Source organism: Parasteatoda tepidariorum, chromosome 2 (assembly GCF_982258835.1).
Source record: "Parasteatoda tepidariorum strain Cologne lab strain chromosome 2, Ptep-v5.0, whole genome shotgun sequence".
Lineage (NCBI taxonomy): Eukaryota > Metazoa > Arthropoda > Arachnida > Araneae > Theridiidae > Parasteatoda > Parasteatoda tepidariorum.
This window is the reverse complement of record NC_141756.1, coordinates 22,637,637-22,659,394: the sequence shown is the minus strand read 5'-3', so window position 1 is coordinate 22,659,394 and position 21,758 is coordinate 22,637,637. Positions and strand designations below refer to the sequence as shown.

The following is a 21,758-nucleotide window of genomic DNA, read 5'->3' as shown; positions in this document are numbered from 1 at the left end:
CCCAAGATTTCAAGTCTTTATCGTTGACTGAGAGGTTTTAACGCCCACGTTGAGAACCCAAATAATAGATTTACAGTGCATTTCTGTTCACAAAAGTACACGCTCCATTTTGCAGTGATGCTAAAGGTGCCATTATTAAAAAAAGTGGGAAGATATTATATATACCCATAAATATATACATAATATCTTAAGGTGAAACGAGTAAGGAATGATTAAACTTTTAATAATCTCATATTACATATTAAATTGCTCCTTCATAAATAAAATCATGATATTACATTTTTCACATGTATTTTGTAAAGAAATTAGATAAGTCAGTGCCCTTAGCCATTTTTTCAAATTTTTCATCGATTCGTCGACTTTGATCTTCTGAAAAATAGTTTTTCCAATCGCCAACGACACCTTTTCTAACAAGCTCGCTGATAAGCTTAAATCTTTCTGACAAATTTATGTTAGATTTACTTCTTTTATCACTAACCGCAGGTGTAAGAGAATCATTCTCAACCACTAAATAATCTTTTATGGTATCTGGCACGGATGAGTTTGCAAATTCTTCTACACTCATTTTTGTTATTTCCTCTGATTGTTTCGTCATAAATTCTTTGGCTGCTTTCACACTACTGTATTGTTTGATGTTCTCCAAGATTTCTGGGTTCTCTCTTATAGGTTGAGCATATTTCTCATCATCAATGAAAGACGCCATTTTCAAGATGGCAGCATCAATGTCTTCTTTTAATTCCTCATAAGTTACAAACAAAACGTTTGGATTATTTCTGGAAATAAAATTATGAAATAATGTATCAGTTTTAACATTGTTCTTAATAACACAATACAAATACTTTGAATGTAACACTACAAACTATTTAAATGTTCCAGACATTTTTAATTTGGTTTTAGGTTTACCGACGATTATGCCTTAAAGTAATATGCATGCAAATGTTACCACATTTCGCCAAATAATTATTGCTATTGCCTTGAGAAAGGAGAAAAAAATCTATGGAGGTTATAAGACGCAAGCAACCTGCTCTAGCAGATTTTTCATTTTAGACCATGGTTCATATGGTTCTTAGATAATGTAAAACTTTTGCTAATATTCTAATAAAGAAGTTTCAAATTTCTTTCTTATTAATTTTCACCTTAGAATTGAAAAAAAAAACCTTAATTATATTATTCGGAAATATTAAGCATGATGGTCTATATAAAACTATTAAAAAAGCATTGAAAACTGGTACATAAAACTGGTGCTGGAAAAATCGCATCTAATTTTAGGGGAGAATTGATAGCCATTTCCACGGCAATCGAAACGTACATGAATCTTGAACCTTCGGTTCAGTTTAGTGGTATCACCATCTTTAGCGATTGCAGGTCTGCCTTACAGGCCCTCAGCAAAGGTACCTCAAGCCTTATCTTAAATATCATAGAACAACTTGGACAACTCCAACGTCTCCAGAAAAAATGCTTCTTGCAGTGGATTCCCGCCCACGTGAACCTTGAGTTCAATGAAATAGCTAATTCCTTGGCTAAAGATGCCAGAAATCTCAATCAAAATACAATCCCAACTACTCTGGCAGATGCAAATACTTTTGCAAAGTCAAGACTATTCACCCCCTTAAAAATCCAGGCCCACAATCAAATAACTAATCTTGACCTTGACAGGAAGACAGCCACCACTCTCATTAGACTGAGAACAAAACATCATAAGAACCTGAAAATCTCTGCAGATGGGACTAGAAAATATCAAAACTGGGGCAACTGTCTTAATGCAGAGCTCACACCATATCATGTTTTTAACTGCCCTGCAGTCGCTGCAGGCCTTCACCTTTTAAGCTACCCTACAGAAGAAGATTTATATTCATTTATTGCTATAAAGATAGCAAAGATTATTCAAGCACACCATGAGATATGATTCAATAGAGGATACCACATCAACCAACCAAAAAAAGCATTTTATATTTTTAATTTTGCTATCACTTTTTAAGGACCGTGCGAACCCTGTAATAGACATGACTACTTGCATTAAACATGCATCAGGTATTACAACAATAAATTTTGTTTTTTGACCAATATCTGAGAATGACCCATTAGAGTTAATTTCAAACTACTAAAACACAACCGGAGAAAATACATTCTGACCAGTCAGGCAAACTTTATGGACAAGGCTGGACTTAGCTTGTTACAGTTGGTCTATAGATTGAAGTTTTTGAAGACAACATGTTTTCAATTCCAATGTTCGTTATCGTAATCGAAATTGAATTATTTGTGCTTGATACTGTGTTTAAATTTAATAATTTTAAAAATTTTTTTCACAAGTTTTCAAATAGTTTGTTGCTGTTATGTGAGGTGTAAATGAGATAATAGTACATTATCTGGTTTATGTATGGTTTACGAATACTTATTATAATGACGTTTAAGAGAAAAATCAACGCAAGCGACAAAAAATTCAAACTTGAGATTTATATATTTGGCATCTCTATACAGGACTACCCCGGGCGACTGTTAAACATTTGAAATGCAAGTCATAGTAATTATTGAATTATTAAAGAGATTAAAAAAATTTAATTGAATTTTTCTACCACTTTTTGTATTTTTAGTTGCCTGTGGGATCCCTACTGTATGATAAACTATGTGCTGCAAAAACATTTTTTTCAAAAACAAACTTTGTCTCAGTTTTCTGAAAGTCTATTTTAGGGTTCATAGCATTATTAACCTTTTCGCGCCGACTGTCACAAATACGTGCCAGCATAAAGCCGTATCAATCAGGGTAAAAAGATAAAACTGGTAATCAAAGTAATTCTTTAGCAGTTTCTTTGTGGGCGGAGTTATAATTATTTGATTTATTTAATTCACCATCACTTTGTTCAAAAAAAAAAAACAATTTAGTTATACTTTGAACTAACATTGATTATAGATATGATTAAACTAACAATAATTAAAGTAAAAGCAAAGTAAGTCTGTCAAATTAGCAACGACTACATTTAAGTTACCGTTTTTTATTTAATTGCATCCTGATTCTGATTTTGCACGAATACTTTTCTGAATCACCCGTCCCCAAGGGGTTAAGAGAAAGAAAAATATTGTCAAGCTACTTTTGTCGGAATCTATCATGAAAAGCACTTTCTTTATACCCCTTCATCATTGTTAATATAAAACCTTCGGATTAGAAACAGCATGGCTTTACAACAATCTAGATAAGAATATGGTTGTTACTTGATACATAACAGTGAAGTTTGTTTTAAGTTTAGCTTTACAATGGGAAGTCGAATCCGGTTCAAGTTATGAGCGATGAAAACTTCTCCCACCATACTGATAAGGAAGACTTTTAAAATTGAAAAAAAAACATTGAATATCTTATCACTATTTCTCGCGGGAAAAAATCCATTATTTTTTCTGCGAGTTGTGCTTTATGTATGCACAGTTAGGTAAAAAGATAATATTTTTGTCTAGCTGTGGTTACTTACTTGTAAATGAGCTCAATATTTCAAAATCAATTTTCTAGAATTTAATACATATTGTTTATTACAAGTTTAAATAATTTTCAAAGTTGTAATTAGTAAACATAACCCTTATTCCCAAGAAAATGCTCACTGTTACAAACTTGTTCTCTTTAGTGGTAGGGATGTTTCTGCATCTTTATCGTAATGAGAGCTAAGTGTCACGTCGCACATGGAGATGTGCGGATTATTATGAAAAATGTCACGCTGCACATGGAAATATAGCAGATTATTTTAAAATATATCGTAATCACTGGGAAATGTTGCAGATTACTATTAAAAAATCGTGTAGCAAAAGTAGATAGGTAGGTACTTCATTTGCGTCGTACTAGAGCTGCATAATGGGCTAGTGTCTACCAGAGCTAAAGAGAATAGAAGGGCTGGTTCACTCCTTTGAAGTATCTCTCGCCGCGCCGATCCTCCGACGTCACTCTAGTGACGTCACTTTGGCGCAAAGCTCGCACTTTTACTTCAAGAACGGAGCGTTTGGCCTTACTAGCTCTAACTAATATTGGATCATTTCTTTTTGCGAGATATTCTAAGACATTTCTTATTTTATATAATGACTTTCCTCAGTTTTTGCAGTGAATTTACAAGAATTTAAAACTATTATCGAAATGCCAGTTTGCGCGATTGCAACTTGCAAAAATTCTGATATAAAAACAAAAGGAAAAAGTATAATTTTTCGCGTGTTCCCTAAAGTAAATGAACAACTATGTAAAGAATGGATTCCGAAATGACACAGTTAATATAAAACAGCAATACGTTTATTCTGTCGTAAAGAACTTTTATAAAAATTCATTATCTAAATAGAAACCACCTCGTTACTTCATAAAGAAAGCCAGGTGAAAAGAATTAAAAAATAGATAAAGTCAAAGAAAATTTAAATGTAAGGAAAACGTACAAATAAAATATATAGTATATAGTTGAAATTCTCCTAATTTCATAACATATTTTTTAATGTAGTTATTCAAAATATTTATGATTTTTTTAAAAATTATATTCTCTTCAATTTAAATATCTATAAATTATATCATCGTAAATTTAAATGTCTATAAACAATTGTAAAATTTCTAATGTCATTATGAACCTAAATTATTATTTTGTTTCAGTAATTAGCGTTTAAGGTTGATGTTTCCTAATGATGAAGTATGAACAAATTGCTATTAACGACATATTTTAAAATCAGGGATTCTAAATTTAACTTAACTTATCTTTATAAAAGAATATGTAGATAAAAAAAGTGTCGATATATGCCTTCATTTTTCTTATTAGTTAAAGTTAAAACTGAACTTTTTAAAATAAAGTATTTATCGTGTCATTTTCACCAACTAGCAAAACATTTTTATAAGTTTAAAATGGTATTTCTTTAATATAATAACCAAGAAAGTTTTTTTTGAACTATGTTTATGAACGGAAATAATGTGTTAATTACGTAAAGTTTGAAGGCTAATAACCAGAAAAAGTCTAACTTATTTTTACAAAGAGAAAGATGCAAAGTTATCATATCTTTGCTTGCGATCTCCGAGATCTGTGGACACAGTGACGTCATGAGGAGGGAAATCGTAGCTTCAGCTCTAAGAGCGGAGTGAACTAGCCCTTGTATTCTCTTTAGACCTGAGTGTCTACGGTCTGGGAAACATCCCTGAGGACGATCCGAAGACAAGCCATAGCAATTTTGATGATGATAATTCCTCTGTTTCGGTAGCCCACTTTACGGTAGAACAGTTTAGCGAGGACCGATACCGCGCACCCTGGGTCACTACGCAGGCTGATCAAAGTTGTCACCCTCCCTTTTTACTCACTGCAGCCAGTGATGCTTCACTTCGGTGTTCTACTGGGAATTGTGTCTTTACGATCAGTCCACTGCAGGACCACACATAGTAGAACAAGCTTCGTACAAGCTATAAATACGGTAGTCTACTGGTCGTGAGTTCGAGTACTGATATAGTATTACGGTTTTCTTTTTAACTCCACAACAATGGTCAAATAATAATGTTTTTGACTATAGAATGATCAGACTTGCTGGAATAATAAAAATAATGCTTTCTAATCTGTGGAAACTTAACAACTCACAGGATAACAAGTGAACACAACAAACCTCTGAGAGTACCAGGACAGCACGTGGTCAAAATAATCTCCGAAATAGACGGTCTCCGGTAATCCTGTCATGAAATGTTCAAAAAACTGGTCAAAAGTCCCTTCGAAGTTATTTCCTGGTATATGCTTGGAGTAATGGAAGAATGACACGCAACAGTCTTTCGGATTCCTGGCGACGTAGATGTATTTGGCATCTTTCGACCAAGGTATCAGATGAAATGGCAAATGTGACTTGATTATCCCTGGTTTTGACATAATTTCGATTCTTTTTGCTCCTGTGAATAAAAATTTTCAAGTTAAAATAATTTGTTGTCTTAAATTGCAAATCATTAGAAAAATTTAGCACTTTTTTTAACACTTTCATCTGGCATCCCACAAGTAACGCACGCGTCTGCTTTTTAGAAACCTTGCAAATATAAATAATGCAGTATAGAAAAAACCTGAATCAGAATTAATATATAACTGAGGTAATTAAGATTAATAACTGAATAAAGATTAAGTGGGAGAGAACACAAATATTTTCAAATTTTGACCAATAAATATTAAAGCCATGTAAGAGATAAGAATTGTTAAAATCTTCTATAACCGGTTTTTAGGAAGCATAAGATCTAATAAGATCGAAAGTGTTGCAGTTTCACTAGACAAATAAACTGGTTTTTGATGAGTTTTATTTTTCTTTTTCTTACTCAATAGCAAATTTTTGAAATTTCTCTTTCATCCCACCGGAGACATAGATTTGTTTTCCAGACAGTCCGAAAAACGTATAACGTCGGGTAAAATTTTTAATGCATAAAAGTTCAAATTCAAAATGCAAATTCAAAAGTAGAACTTCTAGAATTAATGGCATTTTAGCAAAGTTTCTAAAAGTCTCCCCACGAGATAACTGTAAAAAAGGTGCATTTTATATCAGACTTTGTTTCATATATATATATATATATATATATATATATATATATATATATATATATATATATATATATATATATACATTATAATAATAGATGAAACTTGCTAGAAAAATAGTGACTGAAACTTTAGACTGCCACTAGAAAATATTATTTTGGCATAGACATAGATGCAGAGTTGGTATATATGCATATGTATTTTGGATAGCGATACAATAAAATGTCAGTTACCTGCCATTTCCAAAAAGGGTGACTTTTCTAAATCCATGTCCTTCAGTTGTTCTCCTTTCTGGAATAATAGTAGAAGTATTTGTCCTGTCCATGTTGTTCCACACTTAGGATAAGTCACGAGGAAAAGATCGTTTGAATTTGGTTTGTATGTAAGTGCGGAACGGAATTTATCAGCTGGAAACATAGCAGGGATCGGAATGCCATCAACATACTGAACGGAATTGTCAGACATATTTGTTGCAGACAAATACAAACGAGCAATAAATGCAAATGATGTTTACAAAATTTTAACTTGTTGCCCCGCGAATCGAGATTTATCTTATAGATATTTTTTCTCACCCTTATTTAACAGAAACCAAATAAAGTCTTGTCTTTTTCTGTCTGGAAACAAAATTATCTTATCGCATGTTGATTATCTACTCACTGTGGTGTAACACTATATTTAATGAAGCAAAGTAGCATTCAATTTATGCTTTTGAATTATTCATCAGCAGTGATAAGGCAAAGTTTATTTAAATCATATTTATTAAATGAAGTCACTGATATGCAGGTTTTTTTTGTATACATTATTTTAACCTTGATATCAACTCGCGATGAAAAGAGGATGGGGAAAAAAGACAGTCTAGATACAATCTATTAAACTGTTTCAGTTCACAAAGAACTCTTTCATATGGCCTACTGTTAGAAAAAGGAGCTGAAGTAATGACGTAAATAGAGTTGAAATGATGAATTTAAAAAAAAGAAGTAATTTACCCAAAATTATAACTGAATATTAATCTCAAAACGTAAGAAGGAAGCTATAACAGGATTTTTCACTTCTAGATGAGGAACGTAAGATGGACCTTGACTTGATTGGGTCAAGGAAAAGGCCCTTTTTTAAAAATATTATTTCATTGCGATTAATGATGTTCGAAGATCGTGAATTCCTAACAGTTGACTTAGACAGAAAATTTCACTAGAACTTTCCAGTTACATCAGCAATAATGCTGAGTCATGCAGCTGTAAGATAACATTTTGGCGTAACTACTTTAGGCAATGAAAATAAGTTTAATAATGAAAAAAAAAAATTCTGACTGTCTTATATACCTACATACAATCTCCAACTGTGTACCAGCTTAAGTGAGAGTTTTTACACATTATCTGCCAAAGGGTTTGTGAGAAAAAAATAGTCTGAGCAGGAAACTTGCTTCCCTCTCGGCTTAACGCAGGTTGATCCCCAGGAACAATCCTGATTAACATAAATTAAAAACTATGTACAGTTCGAAAAAGAAATATAAATAGCAACAGGCAGCACACTTAGAAAAGAGACTCTTATGTTGCCAAATATATTCAACTGGATGGCAATACAGTACAGTATACTACAGTACAACACAATACAGAACAACTATTGTGCTATTTTGTATTGTATTGTAAGGTGTTGGCATGATTAGTGTTAAGAAAATCTTGCTTTATTAAATTTATTCAGTGCGAAACGTCTTACTGATCATATTAATTCAGTTCACCCTTTTTCATCGAATTATTTATACTTCAACAAATAAATTATTTATTTATTTATTTTATTGCTTTGCATTTGTTTGATTTGTGAAAATTAAATGCATAATACTGCAGCTCAAAATATTACAACTGTTTACTTTGTTTTTTTTTTTACTAATTAGAACGAGGTATATTTTAAAGGTATAAAGGAGGTTGTTATTTATATACTTCGTTAGGTTGAAAAGGGTGCAAAATCAACCTCAAAATCAACCTTAAATATACCTTAAATATACCTCCAGGGGTATATATGTTTGAATCTGAGGTGTTTAATTTTACATCTGTGGAGAGGTAGATATTTACTACTTTAAGGTATTTCATTTTCAACCTTAGGTAATTAATAATCAACCTGAAGTACATTTTTTACACTTGTGGACGTATTTATTCAACAACCTAACGTGTTTCATTTAACACTTCAGGTTATTATAAATCTACCTCTGGTGTATTTTTTAACAGCTGAAAAAGTAATATTTTACTAACGTGAAGTGTATTACGTTCTATCTCAGGTAATTATTTTTCAACCTTAGGTATCTAATTTTATGCTTGTAGAGGTATATAGTTTTCAACCTATGGTGTGTTATTTTACACTTCAGGTTATTATAAATCTACCTCAGGTATATTTTTTAACAGTTAGAAAGGTATTATTTTAGTAACGTGAGGTGTATTATGTTTGACCTCAGGTAATTATTTTTCAACCTCGAGTATAGATTTTTATGCTTGTAGAAGTATTTAGTTATCAAGCTATGGTTGGCCATTTTGCACTTCAGGTTGTTATAAATCAACCTCAAGTGTATTTTTCGACAGTGGATAGCTTGATTTTTGTGAACGTGAGGTGTTCGATGTTCTAACTTAGGTTGCTATTTTTCAACCTCAGGTATATTTTTGCATTTTTAGAAGTCAGGTATATTTATCAAAAAAAGATGCGACATTTTGCACTTCTGGCTTATGAAGCTCAACCTAAAGCTGTTTGATTTTAGTACTTAGGTAATAAGGTAATAGTTTAGTAAGGTAATAATGTTTAGTAAGGTTATGATTCCTAAACGTGAGGTGTTATACGGTCCACCTAGTTTATTAATGCTTAACTTCACTACACAAAAAATATACTACATATGAAGATATTATATATATATTATATGAAGAATAATGTATATCATTAAATTTTTTCACTAGTAGAGATCTTCATTTATCAACCTGAAGTTTTTAATATTAAGTCTTCGGCAGTAATTGCTTCTTTTGTTCAGTTATAAAAGAAAGTTTCAAATGTATAATTCTTCTGTAATTTTAATAGATTGAATTAAATCATCTTGAAATAACGCTTATCCAAATTCTACAGTTAGGAAAAATTATTTATGGGAACTCATATTTAGTTGTCTAAGGTGCTTGAATTTTTAAAGCTATAAAACTGCAAATTTAAATAATTAGTCAGTTGAAATTCAAATTACTTTTTATTTAAAACAAAAATTTCAGCTTTTTTACAAGTCAACAAAATTATTTTAAATACTGCTTCTGTCTACCAGTTGAAACTTGGAAGGATTGGAACCTAAAAGAAAAAAAAAAAGAATTAGTAAGAAAATCATGTTTACAGTAATAGTGGCAAGTTTTAAAATATTAAAATATTAGAAATCGTTGTTTTTTTCATGGTTTAAATTAACTGGATGAAATTAATTTTCTTTTTCAGATAAATAACATTCATCTTCTGCCATTTCTATTCTATTCTCGTAGCTAAAAAGCATGACAGGTACCACAGCCACAAAATAAAATACACTGAAGAAAGTGGTACCATTAACAACATTTACAGAAATTCAAACATATAATTCTAATCTTATTATGAAATTTTAACACCTTTTATTTTCCTATACATCTGGTATCATTATGGTACTTGTAAGTTTGATAATTAGATTTTCTTTCTTTTTTTCTTACGAATCTTTAAACTCAATAAACCTAGTCTATGTTTTTAAACTTTTTGTCAGACTTCATGAAACTAAAAGCTTTTTTATAAATTTCTGATGCTGATTCTAAAAAGACATCCGTTATTGTCAATCACATAAGAGTTTCTTAAATAGTTATAGTGATATTTTTTTAATCAATGTAATCAAGAATCAACAATCGTTTAATAAATTAAAATTTTAAAGTTATGCACCATTTTTTATCCATTTTTTTTCTTCACTCAATCGAATAAAACTAATCAAAAGCTGATAAGTATAATTTATTTTAAAGTTGTGAGCAATTTTATGTGAGGAAAATGTCTAAGAGAGAATGATTTGAAATAATACTTTTAAAAGAAGTGAAGTAAAATACCTCCTATATAAAATATGAGACCGAGCAGAATAAAATTAATAGTTAGTTGTTACAAACATTTGTTTAAATATTTTTTTAAAAAATGCCGTCAAATAATAAATGTTTTTACTTGCAATTGATTTTTATTCAATTCAGCATTTAAATTGCATAACAAACTATACTGACATATTTCTAAAAAATTTAGGATTTCTGAAATTCGATAATTTTTGAAGTAGTGAACCATAAACTGCTGCATAAAAATGCTCATAACCATGAAACAAATTGTCATATAAACTTGAAATCGGGCTTTATTTAATTCTGTTTTATATTATAATAAGTAATAACAATCTGCTTATTAAATAATTAACATGGGAAAATTGCGAAAAAATAACATGCAGTGAAAAATAGCAGTTATGTGATCAAACATGAAAAAGTGAGATAGTACAGTTACTAGTTTTCAATCATCGAATATCTGGCAAACTATTGTTATCAACAATTACATAAATTCTGCAGTTTATTATGGGAGATTACTTCTTCTTTTTGGTATGAATTCAGAACTATTTCCCAGGGGAAGGCTGAGCAGTAGCCTACTAGCCACTTCTTCGCTGCTGCACATATGCTATATACAGCCTAGGTCATCTCAGCATTATCAGGGAACTGTGGATAATCTCCGTAAATATATATATTTCACAAAAATTCAGTGCCTGCCATTGGGAAAGAAAATGTTTCACAAAAAGAAATTGCGTGTTAATCAGATTTTAAATGCAGTGTTATTACACATATTTTCACTCATAAACAACAATATAAACTTTGCATTCATGTATCCAAGCAAACTATCAGCATACCCTTGTTGTAGAATTTCAAAGCAAAATTGCTATTCTAAAATCTTTCAAATTTCAATGATTTATTTTTACGAAAAATTATGAAAATTTAAATCAGTTAATTAGCTTACATACTGCTACGTTAAAGCGATGCATTTAAGAAAAAATAAGAATACAGTTATGTTTGAATAAATAACAATCAATAAAATATATTATGCGTAACCTGTTGTAAAGATTCACCAGTAACGTTACCCTAAACAGCGACGAGAAATATTCCGATTGTTCTGTCTTTTAACAATAAGCAATAACCTCAAAGCAACAATAATGCAACAATAACCTCAAAGAATATCCTCCGACTTAAATTATTTAAGATCAGGACGTGTCCTTTAAAACAAAAATAATAAAATTTAAGTTTGAAAATTGAAGCATATTTGATTAAAAGAGATAAAACTAAATTAATAAATGTCAAACACACTTACCGAATTTCGAATAGAATTTCGATTGTCAACACACGCGCCATTTGCTGGCTTGCACGGAACTCTGGGAAGTGAGCTAGTTAATATGAAGTGTACTTTAAACAACCTCAAAATAAGCTTAGGTATAACTAAAATGACTTCATACACCTCATTAAATACCTGACTCTCTTTAGTTGAAAATAGGTATATTTTTTATACCTCGTAAATACCTCACTCTCGTTAGTTGAAATACGGTTAATGTTTTTTTATACCTCATAAATGCATCTTTTGTTACAAGTATCAGAAAATCAGCTTGGTCTACCTTAGAAATCACTTTATCAGTCTGGTTGATATAAAGTGAATTTAAAACAACCTCAAAATACGCTTAGGTATAAATAAAATGACTTCATACACCTCAATAAATACCTCACTCTCGTTAGTTGAAATAAGGTAATTTTTTATACCTCAAAAATACTTCTTTTGTTACAAGTGTCAGAAAATCAACCCGGTATAACTTAAAAATCACCTCATCAGTCTGGTTGATTTGAAGTGAATTTTAAACAACCTCAAAATGAGCTTAAGTGTATGTAAAACAACCTCGTTTACCTTAATTACAAACTTTATGAGGTATAATTTTTATTGCAGTTTTCACAGCAACCTTAAATATACCTCAAAACAACCCCGATACCTCAAATCAACCACAAATATACCTTAAATTTTCGCAAGGGTTCTCTGCCCGTCTCCAATAGCCCATTGGGCCGCCCCGGTGTGACGTAAATTAACTACAACTACAGCAACTGTTGTGTGATGTGTAAATGTGGTCCACCTTTGAACAGGTATTTGTAGTAGTGTGGCAACGGTGAAGTTCTTCGCCTCAGTGACTCAAGTTTGTAGGTGCCCGTCGGGTAACGTTAAATGAGTAACAATTTCAGCGTCTTCCAAAGTTTCATCGATAGTTTATTAAAGACTCTTTAGAAATTTCTAACCCAAGATTTCAAGTCTTCATTGTTGACTGAGAAGTTTTAACGCCCACGTTGAGAATCCAAATAATAGGTTCACAGTGCATTTCTGTTCACGAAAGTACACGCTCCATTTTGCAGTGATGCTAAAGGTGCCATTATTAAAAAAAGTGGTAGAATATTATATATACCCATAAATATATGCATAATATCTTAAGGTGCAACGAGTAAAGAATGATTAAACTTTTAATGCTATCATATTACATATTAAACTGCTCCTTGATAAATAAAATTATGAAATTACATTTTTCACATGTATTTTGTAAAGAAATGAGATAAGTCAGTGCCATTAGCCATTTTCTCAAATTTTTCATCGATTCGTCGACTTTGATCTTCTGAAAAATAGTTTTTCCAATCGCCAATGACACCTTTTCTAACAAGCTCGCTGATAAGCTTAAACCTTTCTGACAAATTTACGTTAGATTCACTTCTTTTATCATTAACCGCGGGTGTAAGAGTATCATTCTCAACCACTAAATATTCTTTTATGGTATCGGGTAAGGATGAGTTTGCAAATTCTTCTACACTCATTTCAGCTATTTCCTCTGCCTTTTTCGTCATAAATTCTTTGGCCGCTTTCACACTACTGTATTGTTTGATGTTCTCCAAGATTTCTGGGTTCTCTCTTATAGGTTGAGCATATTTCTCATCATCAATAAAAGACGCCATTTTCAAGATGGCAGCATTAATGTCTTCTTTTAATTCTTCGTAAGTTACAAACAAAACGTTTGGATTGTTTCTGGAAATAAAATAATGTTTTGATATTGCTTTTAATGATACAATAAAAATAATTTGGATACAAACACTACAAATGTTTTAAATGTCCCAGACGGCATTTTAATTAGGTTTTAAGCTTGGCGACGACTGGGCCTTAAGGATGATGCATACAAATGTTACCAGGTTTCGCCAACATATCGCCAAATTATTATTGTGATTGCATTGAGAAAGGAAAAAAAAATCTATAGAGGTTATAAAAAGTAAGCGATCTATGATAGTAGATTTTTCATTATAGACCATGGTTCGCATGGTTCTTAGATAATGTATAAGTTTTATTAATATTCTAATCAATCATTTTCAAATTTCTTTCATATTAGTTTTGACCTTAGAATTAAGAAAAACCTTAATTATATTATTCGGAAATATTAGGCATAGTGGTGTATATAACAGGACCTACAAGTTTTAAAAATACTGGAGAACCTTGGCTAAGAGAAGAATGTCTTGACATAGGCTTGTAGAGAAGGCTAGGGTCCATCCTGGGCTGTCGTGCCAATGAGAAGAAGACGAAGTGGTCAATATAAAACTATTAAAAAAACATTTTATATTTTTAAATTTGCTACCACTTTTTAAGATTTTACGGACCAAGCGTACCCTGTTATAGACATAATCACTTGCATTAACCTCCTCGAGACGGGTGAGTCATATATGCATTCTCAGGGTGGTGATAATCAAGGTAAAAAAAATAAAATTGATAGCAAAACTATTTCTATAGCAGTTTATTTGTGGGCGGGATATTGATAGTTTGCTTTATTTAATTCACCACTACTTAGTTCGAATTAAAAATTGTATATAGTTACACTCTTAGCACACCAGGATTGGATGTATTAGATTTAAAGTGAATGTAAAAATAAATCTGTCAAATTAGCTATGCCCAAACTAAAGCTACCGCTTTTTATTTTTCACCATCTTGATACTGATTCTTTACGAATACATTTATGACTCGCTCGTCCCGAAAGGATTAAACATGCATCAGGTATGAAAACAATTAATTTTGTTTTTTGACCAATATCTGAGAACGACCCATTTGAGTGGCTTTCAAAGTACTAAAATACAACCGAAGAAAATGCTATCTGACCAGTCAGGCAGCCTTTATGGACCAAGCTAGACTTAGTTTGTTACAGTTGTTATATAGATTGAAGTTTTTGAAGAAAACATCTGATTTCCAATGCTTATTAGCGTAATCAAAATTTAATTGTTTATGTTTGATGCTATGTTGAAATTTGATATTTTTTAAAGAAAATTTCAAGAGCTTTTAAATAGTTTGTTACTGTTTTGTGAAATATATACCAGATAATAGTTTACTATGTTTTACGAATACTAATCATACTGCCGCGCAAAAGAAAAATCAACGTAAGCGACAAAAAATTTAAAATTGAGATTTATATATATTTGGTATCCCTCAACAGGGTTGCCACTGGCAACTAAAATTGCAAAAAGTGCTAACTATAGAAATTTAAAATTTCATTAAAAGAAATTAAAATTAGCAACTATTTAAATCATATTTTTTTCCGTTTGCTACTGATGCTTGCATATGAATAGTTTGAAATGTAAGTCATAGTGGTAGTTATGATTGAATAATTAAAGTTATAATAACTAAATAAAACTGAATTGAGTTTCTACCACTTTTTACATTTTTAGTCGCCTGTGATATCCCTGCTGTATGATAAACTATATGTTGCAAACTTTTTTCTTCCAAAAACAAGCTTTGTGTATCAGTTTTCTGAATGTCCATTTCAGCGTTCATAGCATACCTGCCAACTCTTCCGGATTTTCCGGAAGATTTTATTTTCATATTTGAAGTGGTAGCAATACTCAGGTTATTCCAATTAACTTTTTGAATTATAATGGTAATTATAAATTAATTTGACCACCACTACAGATAAATAATTACAATAAATATATCAAAGCATAATAATCCTTTTGCAAGCGAATATCAACGGGACCAAAATATAAATATATTTTTGAGTCAGATTGTTTTTCGTTTATTGTTTTACAACCACTCTGAAAATCCATCCTCGGAAAAAATGAAAGTTGGCAGGTATGTCATAGCATTAGAAAGAGAAATATATTGTCAAGCTACTTTTCTCAGAATCTATCATGAAGCACTTTATACCACTTCATCATAGTTAATATAAAACCTACGGATTGGAAACAGCATGGCTTTACAACAATCTAATTAAGAATATGGTTACTACTTACATAACAGTTAAGTTTGTTTTAGGTTTAGCTTAACTATGGGGAGTTGAGCCCGGTTCAAGCTATGAACAATGAAAACTTTACCCACCATACGATCAAGAAAGATTTTTAAAATTGGAAAAAAGTATTGGAAATCTTTATCACTATTTCTCTGGAGAAAAAGAAAAACCATTAGTTTTTCTGCGAGTTGTGCTTTTGTACAGTTAGGAAAAAAGACAATATTTTTGTCTAGCTGTGCTTACTTATTTGTAAATGAGCTCAATATTTAAAATCAATTTTCTAGAATTTAATAAAATTTTTTTATTACAAGTTTAAATAATTTTAAAAGTAGTAATTATGAAACATAGCCCTTATTCCTAAGAAAATGCTTTCTCTTACAAACTTGTTCTCTTTAGCGGTAGGGACGTTTCTACATCTTTATTGTAACGAGAGCTAAGTGTCACGTAACACATGGAGATGTGCAGATTATTATGAAAAGTGTCACGTAGCACACGGAAATACGGCACATTATTTTAAAAAGCGTCGTGATCACATGGATATGTCACAGATTATTATAAAAATGTGTCGCGTAGTGCTTGGCGATATTGCAGATTATTATAAAAAAAGTTTCGTATAGCAAATAATAGAACAAGCTTCGTACAAGCTATAAATACAGTAGTCTACTGGTCGTAAGTTCGAGTACTGTGATAGTATTACGGCTTTCTTCTTAACTCGACAACAATGGTTAAATAATAATGATTTTGACCATAGAATGCTCAGATTTCCTGAAGGAATAAAAATAATATTTTTATAATCTGTGGAAACTTAATTACTAACAGGATAACAAGTGAGCACTTAATACAAACCTGTGAGAGTACCAGGACAGCACGTGGTCAAAATAATCTCCGAAATAGACGGTTTCCGGTAATCCTGTCATGAAATATTCAAAAAACTGGTCAAATGTCCCTTCGAAGTTACTTCCTGGTATATGCTTGGAGTAATGGAAGAATGACACACAACAGTCTTTGGGATTCCTGGCGACGTAGATGTATTTGGCATCTTTCGACCAAGGTATCAGATGGAATGGCAAGTGTGACTTGATTATCCCTGGTTTTGACATAATTTCTATTCTTTTTGTACCTGTGCATAACAATTTTTATGTTAAAATAATTTTTAAGAAGTAACTTCCACGCCATTATAAAAATTTAGCAGTCTCTTATATCCCGCACGTACACGCACGCGTGTTCTGCGCAATCCCAGTAGATAGCTGTGATTGTTCAATAAAAGCCGAGTTGCGCAGAACATACGTTCGAAAAAATGGAGCTACTAAATACTACACACATTATTTAAAGTTAAACGACATCCAGTAATAGCAAAAGATAGTGAATTTTTTACTCTCTTAGGAGTAGTATTAGGTTGTGAAACAGCTCTTAAATATGCTATTGCTAACACGTGTTGATCTACAAATATTCTACTTTTACTGAGTTTTCTCGCTGAACTTTTATGAAAAATCATTTGGATACATTTACTTGTCATCTCTATTTGCGACATCATTATGAATGAGAATTAAAACTTTCTCTAATGGGAAAAAAATGAAGAAATGACTTTTCCTACGATACCAAAGAGAAACGACCAAACACGCATCCCTAAGGAGATCTTCAAGCTAGAGAATGAACTGTATCTTTGAATCAATCAATTGCTGCAACTTTGTAATTCTGAATGGCATCCAGCTGTTTGCACTATCCCTATAACGATTCTTATTCCCCTTCCTATAGAAACGCATTGCTACTAGTTGTTACTTACTGATATGATTAATACTGATATGATTGATTGATCAATACTGATATGATTGATTGATTGAATGTAGTGTTTAAGGGAGCAAAGTCCACAAAAGGACATGCTGCACCAAACAAACGATTTCAAAACAAATCAAAACTAAAATGCGTGCAACAATTTTTCTTCCTAAAACACATGAAATTGATAAAACTGAACAGGACACATTCAGAAGTAAATAAAATCAGATAAAATGTAAAAAAAGATAAAACACGACGTAACAGGTGCAAAACGCGAATGAATCAGATAAAGTTGCAAAAAGACAGAACAGTTATACACAGCATAAAATATCAATCGCGTGGGTATGTAACGTGACATCTGCTTAAATATCTCTATAAATAACGACCTATTCTATTAGCCATATTAAATGTTAGCAAGTTAGTTTTGTGTCTAGATGAGTTCTCTTGAAAGCTGCAGAGGTTCAGTTTTTATTGACGACAACGTATTGTGCATTATCAATAAGAAACCGACGAACAGCCATATTTCTAACTAAAACTGGCTAATCTTTTTTATACACTAGAATTAAGATGTTTTATTAAAGGTTGCATATATTTGGAAATATGAGATTTCTTAATTTTTTAATTCTGAAGAACTAAACGAAATTTTGAAGTTCTTGTTTCGTTTGGAAGTTGTACAAATGATCCCATGTCGGGTTCCGGTTTTCTCTGCTGTAGGATAAGATTTTAATGTTTCGAGAGTGGATCGCGCTTATAAGCAGGGCATAAAGTAATATTAATTTTTATGTCATAATCATTAACACCATCCATTTTTAAAAAAAGACTTTTCTGAATAAGTAGTAACCCAGATAATGGATACCTGCATTTTATTTAAAAAAAAGTTTAACGGATAATTCGCAAATTTGATAATTGATCCACAAAGTTAATCAAAATCTGCTTATTTAGCTAAGATTTTTTTTGTTTTTCTGCATCTAAACTGCTGTTTGTAGAAAATGCAACACCATGAAAGAATCATCAGAATCAAATGAAATTTAATGCAGAAACGACTTGTACTGATACAAATAAATGATGAAATTTTCAAAACAAAAGAAACAAATTAAGCGTCCGAAATCAGTATTTGGTGCAGCCACCACGCGCTGCAATAAGTGCTGCTATACGACGTGGCATGGAGTCAAACAGATGTTGAATATCTGCTTGAGGAAGAGAATTCCATATCGCTTGTATGCGCAACCAAAGTTCGTCTTTGGAAACTGCAGGACGCGGATCACGAGTGAGACGCCGACCAACCATATCCCACACGTGCTCAATAGGCGACATATCCGGCGAATAAGCAGGCCAAGGAAGAAGTTGCATGCGTTGTGCTGAACAGAAGTCTCTAACAGTCCGCGCAACATGTGGGCGTGCATTATCCTGCTGAAAGATAGCTCCAGGGATGCCTTGAAGGAAAGGAACGACTTCGGGCTGTAGCACTTCACGGACGTATCTGTTGCTATTGAGATTACCCTCAATTCGTATCAAATTGGATCGTCCATGATACGAAATCGCACCCCAGACCATAACTCCGGGTGTTCGACCACTATGTCGTTCAATAATACACTCAGGAAGGCAGCGTTGACCGGCATAACGTCTAACACGAACACGGCCATCATGGGTCCACAAATTGAAGCGTGATTCATCTGAAACGACAACTTGGTGCCAATCAGCTCGCCAGTCTCTGTGCTCAAGAGCCCACTGCCGACGCAGCCGTCGATGATCCGCCGTGAGGGGAATCCTGTATAATGGCACCCTTGCACGCAATCCACGGCGCAGCAGACGACGACGAATTGACGAAGCCGACAATTGTACACCTGTAGCAGTAGACCAATGTGCTGCCAGCTGCCTGGAGGAAGCTGTGCGATCATTCACCGCCATGCGGAGCAGGTGTCGATCATCGCGCTCTGACGTCACCTTCTGTCGTCCAGTGCCTGTTTTTCGAGTTGTTCGGTGCTCGTCGGTCCACTGCTTCCAAACTCGCATCACTGTGGAACTGTTCCGCTGCATACGAGCTGCTATTGCGCGATAGGAAAATCCTCCTTCTCGAAGGCCGATTATCCTCCCTCGTTCAAACTCCGTAAGTTGCTTGAATTTCTTATTCTTCCGTCGTGGAGGCATACTCAGGTCTCACTAAACGTTTGCCACTAACAAATAATCATAGACTATTTTCAACGTCCCGCTACAGCACTTTATTTATACGCTTTCAGCATCAATTCAGAGGGCGCTGCGCGCGCCACGCACGTGCGATGGCTCTGAAACTTTATTAATTTGCATAATATCCTATAATTGACATTTGCTGCGAATTTCATTTGATTCTGATGATTCCTTCATGGTGTTGCATTTTCTACAAACAGCAGTTTAATATAGACCATATATATATATATATATATATATATATATATATATATATATATATATATATATATATATATATATATATATATATATATATATATATATATATATATATATATATATATATATATATATATATATATATATATATATGTTTACTATAATAATAACTGAAACTCCACTCCAGGCTACCACTAGAAAATATATTTTTGGCATATACATTTATGTGGAGTTGGTATATCTGCATATGTATTTTGGATAACGTTATAATAAAAAGTCAGTTACCTGCCATTTCTAAAAAGGGCGCCTTTTCTAAATCCATTTCTTTCAATGGTTCTCCTTTCTGGAATAGAAGTAGAAGTATTTGTCCGGTCCATGTTGTTCCACACTTTGGATAAGTCACGAGGAAAAGATCGTTGTGATTTGGTTTGTATGTAAGTGCGGAACGGAATTTATCAGCTGGAAACATAGCAGGGATCGGAATGCCATCAACATACTGTACGGAATTGTCAGACATATTTGTTGCAGACAAATACAAACGAGCAATAAATGCAGGAGATACTTTAAAATTTTTAACTTGATGGCCCGTGAATCAAGATTATATCTTCTAGATATCTTTTCTCACCCTTATTTAACAGAAACCAAATAAGCTCTTGTGTCTTTTTTTATCTGGAAACAAAATTATCTTATCGCATGTTGATTATCTACTCACTGTGGTGTTCGATTATATTTAATGAAGCAAAGTAGCATTTAATTTATGCGTTTGAATTATTTAACAGTATTGATAAGGCAAAGTCAATTTAAATCATATTTATTAAATGAAGTTACTGATGTGTGATTTTTTTTATATTCATTATTTTTATCTTGATATCAACTCGCGATGAAAAACAGATGGACTCAAAAAAACAAAACCAGTCCAGATATAATCTATTAAACTGCTTCAGTTCACAAAGAACTTTTTCATATGACCTATTGCCAGAAAAAGGAACTGAAGTAATGACGTAAACGCAGTTGAAATGAAGTATCAAAAAAAGGAGTAATTTAGGCGAAATTGCAACTGAATATTAAACTCAAAACTTAAGAAGGAAGCTATAACAGGATTTTTTACCTCTAGATGGCAGCATGATATAGTGACTTGGTCAAAGAAAAGGCTTTTATTTTTTTTAAATATTATTTCATTGCGATTAATGATGTTCGAAGATCGTGAATTCCCGACAGTTGATTTAGACAGAAATATCACTGGAACTTTCCAGTTAGATCTGCAATAATATTGAATCATGCAACTGTAAGATAATATTTTGGCGTAACTACTTTAGGCAATGAAAATAAGTTAAATAATGAAAATAAAAAATTCTGTCTGTCTTATATACCTACATACAATCTCCAACTGTGTACCAGTTTAAGTGAGGGTTTTTACACATTATCTGACTGAGGGTTTGTGTGTGTGAGAAAAAATTGCCCGAGCAGGCGGTGCCCTACATCTGGGAGACCGGCTTCCCCCTCGTCTTCAAGTAGGTTGGTCCAAAGGAACAATCCAGATTAACATATAATAAAAATCAAAAACTATGTACAATGCTCAAAAATAAAAATAAAAAATAGCGACAGGTAGCACACTTTAATAAGAGCGTCTAATGTTGCAAAATATATTCAACTAGCATACAATACAATACATTATAGTGTAGTACAGTACAACACAATACAGCGCAACTGTTGTATTATATTGTATTGGGTTAGTTGGGTTATTCACTTTTCCTTCGAGGTTAATATTTCCTTACCTGTACTATGCATGATTCTTTATC

General features: G+C 32.4%; 2 protein-coding genes across 2 annotated transcripts; both read right to left on the bottom strand.

Annotated features, from left to right (window-relative positions):
• Positions 1 to 202: 202 nt before the first annotated feature.
• On the bottom strand, positions 203 to 7,355 carry LOC147814837 (sulfotransferase 1E1-like). The gene is made up of 3 exons (XM_087156980.1): positions 6,728 to 7,355; positions 5,593 to 5,866; positions 203 to 773 (listed from the first exon to the last, which is right to left on the bottom strand). Exons 1-3 carry the CDS (start codon positions 6,957 to 6,959, stop codon positions 284 to 286), a joined length of 996 nt encoding a protein of 331 aa, XP_087013106.1. The 5' UTR covers positions 6,960 to 7,355; the 3' UTR covers positions 203 to 283.
• A 5,642-nt stretch (positions 7,356 to 12,997) lies between these two features.
• On the bottom strand, positions 12,998 to 20,619 carry LOC107446046 (sulfotransferase 1E1). The gene is made up of 3 exons (XM_016060578.4): positions 20,245 to 20,619; positions 16,648 to 16,921; positions 12,998 to 13,568 (listed from the first exon to the last, which is right to left on the bottom strand). Exons 1-3 carry the CDS (start codon positions 20,474 to 20,476, stop codon positions 13,079 to 13,081), a joined length of 996 nt encoding a protein of 331 aa, XP_015916064.2. The 5' UTR covers positions 20,477 to 20,619; the 3' UTR covers positions 12,998 to 13,078.
• Between the last annotated feature and the right edge of the window lie 1,139 nt (positions 20,620 to 21,758).